The sequence below is a fragment of the Amphiura filiformis genome, chromosome 9, assembly GCF_039555335.1.
Source record: "Amphiura filiformis chromosome 9, Afil_fr2py, whole genome shotgun sequence".
Taxonomy (NCBI): domain Eukaryota; kingdom Metazoa; phylum Echinodermata; class Ophiuroidea; order Amphilepidida; family Amphiuridae; genus Amphiura; species Amphiura filiformis.
Window position 1 is genome coordinate 35,529,603 of NC_092636.1, and position 11,907 is coordinate 35,541,509.

Consider the following 11,907-nt stretch of genomic DNA (forward strand, 5'->3'; position numbering starts at 1 on the left):
ATAATAGCCTGCGAAGCCCAAGAAGGATTTCATTTCCCTTACATTCTTGGGTCTCGGCCAAGACTTAACAGTCTCGATCAGCCAGGATCAGTCTCTACACCTCTGGCAGATATAACATGCCCCAAGCACTTCACTGATGGTTGGACGAACTGGCACTTCTCTGGGTTCAACTTTAACCCGTACTCTTCCAGACGGGAGAGTACTCGATCCAGCTTCTGCTCATGTTCCTCCAATGTTTTGGAGAAAACCAGAAGGTCATCCAAATATACCATGACATCAGTGAAGGCCATGTCTCCAATGCACCTTTCCATCAGCCTTTGGAAGGTGGCAGGTGCATTGCAGATTCCCTGAGGCATTCTATTAAACTCATAGAACCCCAGGGGGCACCAGAAGGCAGTCTTCTGCTTGTCCTCCTCTTCCATCTCTATCTGATAATACCCAGATTTGAGGTCCAGACATGAGAACCAGGCTGCCCCAGTTAGAGAATGGAGAGTTTCCTCGTTCTTAGGAATGTTATACTGGTCACGCACGGTTCTAGCGTTCAACAATCTATAATCGACCGTCAGCCTAAGATCGTTGTTCTTCTTACGGACCAGGACAATTGCAGAAGCATAAGGGCTTTCTGACTCACGAATTATACCCTTAGCCAGAAGGTCCTGGATGTGCTTCCTAGCATCCTCAAAGTCTGCTGGAGCTATCCTACGACTCCTCTGGCGGAAGGGGGTGTCATCATTCAGGTTGATGTGGTGCTTCACAGCGGAAGTACCCCCAATGTCCAGGTCATGTGTGGAAAAGGCTTTCTGATGCCTATCCAACACCTGACGGGTCCTCTCTTTCCATTCAGGAGAGATCGGAGAGTCACTGACACTGAACAGTGGAGGTACCTCAACGCTGGTACTCGCAAGCTGGGCAAAGACTTGCTGGCCCTTTGTCGAATCAGTTTTATCAAAATCAGGGGCAATTCAGAGTCAGGTACGAAGGCCTGGCCTATCAGATGTCTGTTCCCCAGTTTGATAGATTTTTGCAAGCTGTTACACACTCGCAACTTAATCTTCGCAAATTGCCCTTGAGGCAATGTTATCAAACATGGGGGCACCATCAGACCTCCCGCTAAGGTGGGATGGGCCTCCACTAGCACCTGCATCTCTGTATTGCACGGCTTCCTGATGCCACACACTAACTCCACTGTGCTACCACCGTGAACTACCGTTGGGTTGAGGAGTTTTACCTGGCCCAGGAGACCATCTTGGCCACACTTTTCAAGCGTGGCAGCCTCTGCGTAGGCGGTCAACCAGGCCGTACTTACCTGCAACTTCTGTGTAAACCTCTTACCTGCAACCCTCCGGCAGTCATGGAGCATGGTCTGCAGCAAGCTGGAGTTGGTGCCCAGTAGAAAAGGGGTGTCGCGATTTGTGTCGTTGTCCGGCATAACCAGAGCCAGTGTCCTCACAGTCTTCTTAACCCCAGCCTCAATCTCCATGGGCGTGACATTGACGGCAATGTAGCCCAGGTAGGGGACATTCTGCCCACCAGCCCCGGTGACACCCAGGTCACTGAGGGGCCATATCTTCCGATGAGACAACTTGGAATTATAGAAAGACTGTGAGATGCAAGTCACTTGCGATCCACTATCTAAAAGTGCCTGGCACTGTTTGCCGTCCAATGACACGGTCGCTAGCATCCTTTCACCCACCAGTCCTGGGGGGACTGTGGAGGGCACCTTTGAACCCGAGCCTGCTACATTGGATGTGTGGGGCATATTAAATGATATTTGGGCACCCGCCTGCCCTCTTTCAGGCGCCCTTCGCCATTTCCCGATCATTGCGCTCGTGCTAGCAGCTTCTGCTGCACGAGCTCAGGATTTGGGGTGGCGTCACAAGCCGCTTGCATGTGGCCTTGCTGTCCGCACTTTGTAGCAAAAAGTGGTAGGCCGCGGTCTCTGTCTGTACTGTCGGCCAGTGTTGCCCCTCTGTACATCCTCCAGTGCCTTCTTCAGCCTGCGCACTTCAGCAACTAAATCAGTCGTGTCACCCTGCTTGGATGCGGGTGACCGCTCACCTCTTGTGGCTGAGGAAGGTCCTGGGGCTTGAAGAGCGGCAACCTGAGCCTTCAGTTCACGCAGCTCTCTGGCCATACCATCTGATTGGCTTAGGGCTGCGGTAACATTAGAGTGGGCCTTTTTAGCAGGTTTGTCCAGCTGGCGCTTTTCCAGCCTTGACAACTCTGCTGCCTCTTCTATGCGGACCTCCTGCAGCAGCGCAACGAAACTTGGGGGGTTCCCCTTCCGTTGGCGAAGCTGCAGGGTACCCACCAGGCCTTCGCTGTAGATACAGCCCTTGATGAGCTGCGATAGCCTAAGGGAATCGGCCTCACTATCGCTGACCTCCCCGAAAGCAATGGCCCGATCTAAGGCCTCCTCCAACCTGGTCAGGTAGGAGGATGGGGTCTCGCCCGATTTTTGATAAGTCTCTCGGAAAACGAGGTACAGCTCACCTGTCTCACAAGCAACCCCAAATGCTTTCCTGAGCTGTATAATCAGCTCAGGGGCTGTCAGCGATGATCCGGACGCCAGCATGGCCTTCCGATACACTGTTAGGGCAGGTGGAGTTAGGCCATCCACCAACCTGGAGCGTTTCTCTTCGTCGGAGAGGCTCGAGTCCTGGGCCACCTGGTCCGCATGTTGGACCCAGGTCTCGAAAGGAAGTTCACCGCTGGGTACGGGGGACTTCCAGGAGAACATCCGCAGTCGGCGGTACTGCGGTTTCGTCAAGTGTTTCCCGATGGTGTACACATGGTTGTGCACCGCCCCAGGGATGCTCTCCTGAAGGTCACCCAGCGACTTGTTGTGAAGGGTGAGGAACTCCTGCAGCTTCGCTGCGAAGTCATCATCAGCAGGTTGATCCTTCAGCTGAAGGATATCCCATTTAGTGCCCCCTGTTATGGTGATGTTGGCACCTAACAGGAGGGAACTCACCTTACCCTTAAACTGGTAGAGGACCTCGTGTATTTTATCCTCACCCTCCGCAACATCCCGGCGGTCAATAACCTTCCCGGACCCGCTGTCTTTTAACTCCGACTCGATAACTTCCGTTTTGACATCACTGTCGATACCTAAAATTACTATGGCATGTTCAAGATCAATACCCTTCTCTTGTGCCCACTTATTGTGACCCGTTTTACTTGCTGCAGCCATGTTGGGTCAAATGTTAGTAGGAATAAAGGTCTAAAGGGGTGTTAGGGTTGAAGTCACCTATTAACCTGGGTGCAAAACCAATACCAATCAAATTAAATAATCAATAATTAATACCTAAATAGTCAGCAAATGTCAGCAAATATCTAAACATTTATAAGCCTGAACTAATATAAGTCCCTTGAGATGCAATGGTGTACGAGTACAACTTCACGCTTACCCTTGAGCTTGGAAGTCCTAGCAGACTCGCAACTTGTATCACTCCACACGATAGCAGCGATAGACATCCACACCTGTATGCAAACACAAGAGACTAAAAACTCAAAGATCGATTAAATAATTAATTACTTGTATCTTGGTGTAGATTATTCATCCAGTAGTTCAAAACATTAGTTTGTAAATTAAATCTAATACTGGAACTAATTTGCAACTCACTTTGCTACGTTGCGTCCGAAAACATCGGACTTCGTCAGGCATCTGATTGAAGATGTTGTGATGACGTCAGATGTTGTGACGTCAGACGGCGGTGACTCCTATGACTGTGGTGACTCCTATGTAGGCGAGACAAAACAATCTCTACGAGCGCGTTTGAACAAACACAGGCGCCCTAGCTCCAGCGAAGCCCAAAACTCCGCGGTTTACAACCACTGCAACAAGAAAACTGAACATTTCTTCAACCCTGAGGAAGCGGTTATTCTAGATAAGGAGGAGAAGTGGTTTGAGCGAGGAGTCAGAGAATCCATATGGGAGAGAGTGGAGGATCCCGCCATTAACAGAAAAGGGGACTCCGCTTCCAGTTGTCACGTGCATGGGACCCGGCGTTACGAGACATTCCTCGCCGTCTGACGTCACAACATCTGACGTCATCACAACATCTTCAATCAGATGCCTGACGAAGTCCGATGTTTTCGGACGCAACGTAGCAAAGTGAGTTGCAAATTAGTTCCAGTATTAGATTTAATTTACAAACTAAAATTAATTACTTGATTAATATATCTTAGACTTCATTAATTTAAATCAGGTTCGCACCACTACCACATATAATAAAACAAAAGGTTGTTTCTAAAATCAACATTGTTGTCCATCAAATTTCTCAAAAAATCCAAAAATAATTAAATCACAGGGACATTACTTTTTGGTAATTAAAATTTGGTAATTAATTAATATAGACAGTCCCTTACCGGGCGCCAAAATTATGTGACCCCTCTCGAGACTCAGAAGGTCAAGGAGGAGCAGGTTCGTGGTCTACTAAGTAGATCCATGTAATCTTACTAAAAATAAAAGCAATTAAAAACAATAACAGTGGACAACATAATTTGTAGGTAATCCAAAAGCAAAAGTAATTATTATTATTAATACTTCATTATTATGCAAATCAGTTGCAATCAAAACAAATATAAAGCATAAATTATAATATCATGAACAATGTACATATACAAACACTATGGCCATTTTGTCGCGAATAAAGAGTCATAATGAACTGCGATCTCGAAGCGAAGATAGAGGCTCAAGTACACATAAGCACAAGTTCATTATCACGCATACAAGTTCATGCGTTCAACAAAATGGAAGTAAATGTAGAAAAAGTGATCGAATCCACCAACGGTATCGGGGTGCGATAAAGAGTTCGTTGCATCCAAACTCAAAAGTTCATCAACTTGAATTGACTAAAGTAAATCTGCGAAGGCGCTCATCGCCTTTCATGTCAAGGGATTATGAGACGGCAAACAACCATATACGTATGATGATGACAGCGACGTTGGTGACGGGTACCTCAAGCGACAGGCGACATCATGATGGAGCGTCGTCAGCAAGTGCTGATGGTCCCGGCACCTGTATCAAACAAAGAAGAGTCTTAAGAGCAAAGGTGCAGATGTTCCGTCGCTGGCTTCAGTATTGGAATGATACAATGGTTTGAATTACCCATTTTAAATAGTAAACTATATCTACTAAAATAATATAAGTCTAACTACTAAGTGCGTAAACATAAACATAAGTGAAATCAGATAATATGACAATCAAACATGATCATGCCAGTCAATCATCCAAACCATGATTGATATATAAATAATTGGAAATAATAAAATAATCCAAACTATATAAAAATATAACACATCCTCGCAGGAGCGTATTACATCATGATCATGGATATGGCACATCACAAATCCTACTTGTCATATCATTAAGAATATCTAATTGTAATACACAATCATCAATTGATCAAATGCATATAAAAGACCAAACTATTCACAAGCAAAAGTACATGACCCAGTTCCAAGTATATTAAGGTCAACCACTTTGGTTGGCATGGCAACACAAATAAGTTCCAGCTTCATTCATCATGAGCAGTCATGTGACTCAAACTTAAAAAAGAAAAAAGTCCTTGGAGTATACTACCGGAATTATGGTCTTCTCATCACACATTCAAATATAATTAAATAAACATCTTTTAAAGTGAGCATCTTTCATCAGTTAAAGCCAAAAGTCAACTTCATAGTTATGAAAGTGATCAAATGGTATAAACAAACTAGAATTAGCATATAATTAATTAATTGCATCAGGACTAATTAATTAACATTCAAAAATAGTAATTAGTAGCCTTGTGACTAATTGGCTGATTGTATACTATTTAACCAAGAACATAATAATTATCTTAATGTTGTCATACTTGAAATTGAAAGTCATCATTCATGAAAGACTTTATTCTAAGTAGGAGCAAGTATCTAAACAAATTAACACTGCCAATTAATACTATTTACATTCCTCCATTCATAAAATGCATACCAACAGGTAAGTAGGCAGGTCAAACACCTTGCTCCTATTGTGACCACAAAGAGGATTCCAAAGTAAAATTAAGTCCTCTTTGGCACCGTGTTGATAAAGCATCATGGTGATGAGCATAGCACAAAAGATTGATTTATCAAGGGTATGACTCATTTCTTAGAACTTCTGGTAGAAGTTTTCACATCAACAAAATAATATCCTGAGTTACTTTTGGTACTACCTCTGCTATGGCTCTGTACAAATGAATGTGCGGACTAGGGGTCGGCACAGGTAACTCGGACTAAATATTCTCTGTTAAACTTTCAATTAGGAAAGTTTCAATAGCAATTACACAACTAAGTTTAAGTTCCTCATTAAAACTATTGTGTTTAACTCAAAGACCAACTTCAATATTATTAATTATGTGAAATTTGGTAATCACATAAATATCAGAAAAATAAGCTATGACTTTGGGTCATGGTGTTGGTCATCAAACCTCAATTATTAAGTTATGATATCGTTAACAATAATTCCTATACATACTGATAACAACATAACATAATCAAATTCTACAATATATAAGTGAACACATATGGGATATATAGGCCTACATAAATATAATATCAAAATGTAGATCACATTTTGTCAGCCTTAATTATATCAAATTCTTCAAAACAGCGAAGATACGATTTGCGCATATTATTCACATTATCATTATTTTGATATAAATAAAATCACATCATCTTGAATCTTAAAAGATAAAATAAAACATTATCTTATGATCCCATATGATATCACTAATTAACATTACACATAAATATCTACAAAAGTGACCAAAAATTGGGTGGTGCTTACCTGTATCAAACAAAGAAGAGTCTTAAGAGCAAAGGGTGCAGATGTTCCGTCGCTGACTTCAGTATTGGAATGATACAAGTTGCAATCCATGTTGCCAGCACTTAGGGTGTGTCATCGCACCCCCAATACACCTACATCTCAAGAACCCTATGTTAGTTATTGTTTTAACTGACCATCTGCTGCTGACTCATCTAACCAATTTTGGGCCTATTCCCTAAGATTTGAGGAATTGGAATTTAGCTTTGCACCCAAAGTGATGATGTCACTAACAGGATGGAAAAGAATGTCTTTGTGGTATCTCAGGGTCTTCCAAGTAAACTGGGGCACAAAACTGGGTCACAATGGTTAATAAGTTTTATGGTTTTATATACTTACCATACCTTAGTACATCTCTAAATAATATAGGTTTAGGTGATCAAATTAGAGAGTGTTACAAAAATTAAATGGACATTTGTGAAAAAAACCTTTATAGGCCTTTACTTATATACTTACATGTATACGCAGCGATTACCATTTAAGAGTACTATTATTGTGGACCCGACAGCCTTCACATTCTGATGTGCTATCGATCAGCTGGAGCATTCAATTTATCTAAATGAAGCGCCTGGAGTCAGGTGGGTGATAAAAAAGATTATATCGACAACTTAAGCCTCCTTAGAATTCAGGCCCGCACAAGCGCACATTTGGGATACGTGAATACAATGGTACCACTTTACACATGACTGCCCTTACACATGACTGTATACGCCGTAGAAGTGACGTCATAATCGGATTAACTACCATAGCAATAGATGAATGCAATTTTTAAATATACCACGCTGCACTGCAGCAGGTTGCACTCATCACCTGTCTTCAATCAAATAATAGATTGAATACAATACCGCTCTTTCCAAAGAGGCTAATCTTACAGGTGCAAGTGATTAGCATTTCTTTGACATCTATGGTTCAATGCATCGGTACCGCATGAACGTTGTAGTGCGGGGCGATATTGCCAAAATTGTATTCATCTACTGCTATGGTAGTTAATCCGATTAACTACGTCACTTCTACGGCGTATTGTGGCCACTTTATTTATACTCGCCTGTTGTGTAAAGCGTTAATATGATGCCGGATCAGTGACCAATTTAATGGCTGAACCCCTTTGTTCGAAACAAACAATGGTACCACTTTTATGAATAGCCTGTCGCAATTTTTAATCGGCATCAAAGTAACAAAGCATTACATCATCTATTGCTACTCTACGACTATTGAAAGCTCTTTGGTTTTAATGGCGTTTAATGGCGTTTCTCCTCTCCATACACAGACTCCAAGAAGGGCTCTCCAAACACAAAGGAGGGTAGTCTCCTCCGTGACCAGCTTGATTTCGATGGAAACCAAATTGGCTGCGGAGGAGACGGGTCATTTGCTATGCAAATGAGGTAGTGTCGGTGCCCTGATACTACCAAGGGCGCACACCTACTTTGGAGGTGACGCGTATGTAGGGCTGTTAAGACCCCCTTTTTCAGCATCGCTGTCATCCAAATACCCCATATTTTTTTACGAACACATGCTCTGTCACCCGAAGACCCATTATTTTTCCATTTGATCTGTCACCCAAAGACCCTTACAAGTTCAATTTGAACAGCAACTTTCATTTATCACTGATTTTGTTACTTATTTTGAAAAAACAAAGAAATTTGAAGCCATTTAGAGCTAGAAAGTCGATTTTCGAGGTTTCTGAGGCGCTGTTTCGGTTCTCACCCAAAGATTCCATTTAAAAAGAGGTCATGTTCTCACCCAATGACCCCATATTTTTTACATTTTGTTCTCACCGAATGCCAAAAATCATGCTCTCACCCAATGACCCCATATTTTTTACATTTTGTTCTCACCGAATGCCCCTTAGTGTGAAAGTGCCAGCCCTACACCTATATCCATTTCAAATTGAAGTGCCCCCCGGAAAAATATCTCTGTATGTAAGATATGTAAAAACCTCAAAATTGATAACCTGCCCAAAAGTGTCTCCTTTTGACATGACACGTCACAAATATACATGAGAGTAAGATAGTTTTTCTACACAGCAGCATACCCTATCGGCCAAGTGTTTTTAAAATGCGTAAAAAAACTTTAACATATTATTATTAATGCTAATTTATTGCACAATGCTGCTGGCGAGTTATCTCATGAAACAACGCTTGTCCTGAAGATGGCATAATATCTATTGCCCCCTAATTAAATGATATCTACTAAAAATAGCATATTGCCCTCTAATAAACATTATTGCCCTCTACTATAATTGTTAGCCTGGGTCCCTTGGCCCCGACCTCGAAACAATTCAAAATGGCGGAATAAAATGGCCGTTTCTCGTTCGGGGGGCGCAGCGTCCCATAGGATAACGTGTGAATTCGGCCTACTTCAAGCACCATTTCTGACGTCCCTGCAATACTTGGAAAAATAAATTTGTTATCAAATTAAAGCTCTGTTTCTCTAGATACCAAAACTTTAGTCGACATATATCGATGACCATTGACTTTTTTCGCTATTTTGCGGTGCAAAAAAAATAGCTGAAAATATACTAAACTCACCACTCACATTTCAAGATGGGGTTTTCTCTTAATCCGCCACAGAGAATTGCTTTTGAGATCAATTGTCCAGTTTTTTTCTGCATGTTATCATTAAACACACTTGTCGAATTCATATGAGCCAATATTGAGTGATTTAAAGCGAACATGTCGGTAGATATGTTCGCTACAATCTCATATTCACTATGGACTATATTAGCCGAATTTCGTTGTTACATAAAATGCGGCTTCATGCAGATTAACAATGTCTATTAACCTTAAAATCCATTTTTGAGCCTTTTTGAGGATTTTTAGACGCATAGGACTTTGTAGGCGCCTACTCGGCCAATAAAGTGTTTTTTTTCCAATAATTTTTCATGAGGATGACTTTTTGTAATCTTTGTTTATCATCATGATTGAAATAGAACACATTTTGTGAAGCGCATGTCTTATTTTAAGCGAAGAATGTAAAAGAAACGCGTTCATAACGACGGTCGTTACAAGGTGTTAAAAGGTTTTAAATCCACATTTATTACTCATTATGTAAACTAGAGAAAATTTGAAGCTCAACATCGAAGATTTCATGTCTCTGCGACATTCCGTTCAAGAGAAATGATGTTTTAAACATCAGTGCCGACATGCCGAAAATCGAATATTTCGACTTTTCCTCCAATATGCGAAAGTTTGTACAAAACCCACAAAACTAGTGACAAACGACAATTTGAGCACGTCTTTGAACCAAGTTTAATTTCTTTTCTAAATTATCAGTGTTGCCATTTTCTTTTGCAAATCATTTATTACTGAGTTTGAAGTATAAATACCTCCCCCCCTCGTTCCAGTGGTAACAATTACGATCTTTTTGCGTAGGCCTACTGAATATTCAGCAAAACGGCTTCATGCAGATTAACAATGTCTATTAACCTTAAAATCCATTTTTGAGCCTTTTTGAGGATTTTTGGACGCATATTTAGACTTTGTAGGCGCCTACTCGGCCAATAAAGTGTTTTTTCCCAATAATTTTTCATGAGGATGACTTTTTGTAATCTTTGTTTATCATCACTAGCGGGATACCCGCGCTTCGCGCGGGTCCCCGCTAGATGGGAGCGTTCACCATAACAGGAATAATTACTGAACAGGTAGAATCATTTTTCCCGTATTTATTACGTCCTCTCATAGCGTGTCTGCGGACGTGTTCACCCGTTATCATAATCCCGTGACCCGTCATTGTACCTTTTTGTCCTTTATTTTTCCTTCTTTCCGTATTATCAATATCATGTCCACTGGTGTCTGGCTCGCAGTCGCGTGGCTCTGCGCCGTTTACGCGCCCATTGGCGTAGTGCGCATTACGCACGAGGCGCCGACGCGCTGCCGGCCAGCTGCAGTGACGCGTAGGCTGACAACCGATTTTCATAACAAAAACCCGTTTTACCCATATTTTCACTGTTTCTGCAGCCAATTCTTGACCGTTTTCAACCAAATAAAGTTTAAACACGTTCCCGTATATTCATCGATCTCCCGTATGAATTTGGCGACATTTGGATCGAAACTGACGGAGCCTTTATAGCGATACATACATAGATACATACATAGATACATAGATACATACAACATTCCCCTATTTATAGTAAGACGCGCTACGCGCGGGTCCCCGCTAGATGAGTAAATGGGAGCGTTCACTAAAACAGGAGGAATTACTGCTGCTAAGCTTCCGATTTTCCGTTACCATGTTTTTTTATTTATTCAACCCCGTTCCCGTTATTTTCTAAATCTGTCCTTTCTTACATTTCCATTTTAGCTTCTATTTTATTTGCTGCATAGCTTGTGATTTCCCGTTTTCATGTTACCGGTATTTATTTAATTCTGTTCTCAGTTTAATAGCTTTTTTATTTAAACTTCCTGATTTTATTATAGCTTTTTTCCCCTTACATTTCCTGAAGAGTTTCTTTCTTTCCTTCTTTAGCCTATTTTATTCCCGGTTTAATTTTGTGACTAAGTATAACCCACATACTCGTACAGCCTGTTTGTCCTCATTTTGTTTTTTTTTTTATTTATAGTAGGCCTACCTCTTCATGTTGTTTGTACTTTTTAACACACATCTGTTTCCCGTATTTATTACGCTACGGTCGTTCACCCGTAATATCATTCATTACGTGACTCTGCGTCGTTTACGCGTGCCATGACGTAGTGCTGCGTTACCTGCGCGGTATCGCTGCGTTACGTGAGCGGCTTGGCATTAGATACGCCCTGTGCGACGCGCAGGCCTAGCTTAGTAACTGAGTCATTCTTTTTGTTTACCTTGGATAGCAACGGACCACATTTTCACTGATTTTGAGGCCAATTCTTGACCGTTTTCAACCAAATAAAGTTTAAACACGTTCCCGTATATTCCTCGATCTCCCGTATGAATTTGTCGACATTTGGATCGAAACTGACGGAGCCTTTATAGCGATACATATACATACATACATACATACATACATAGATACATACATAGATACATAGATACATAGATACATAGATACATAGATACATAGATACAACATTCCCCTATTTATAGTA

At 41.6% G+C, this 11,907-nt stretch overlaps 1 protein-coding gene across 1 annotated transcript; it reads right to left on the reverse strand.

The window, feature by feature from the left end:
* Window positions 1–795: 795 nt before the first annotated feature.
* Window positions 796–3,511, reverse strand: LOC140160931 (paraneoplastic antigen Ma2 homolog). The gene has a single exon (XM_072184280.1). The coding sequence runs from the start codon at window positions 3,191–3,193 to the stop codon at window positions 1,874–1,876; it is 1,320 nt and encodes a 439-aa protein (XP_072040381.1). The 5' UTR covers window positions 3,194–3,511; the 3' UTR covers window positions 796–1,873.
* Between the last annotated feature and the right edge of the window lie 8,396 nt (window positions 3,512–11,907).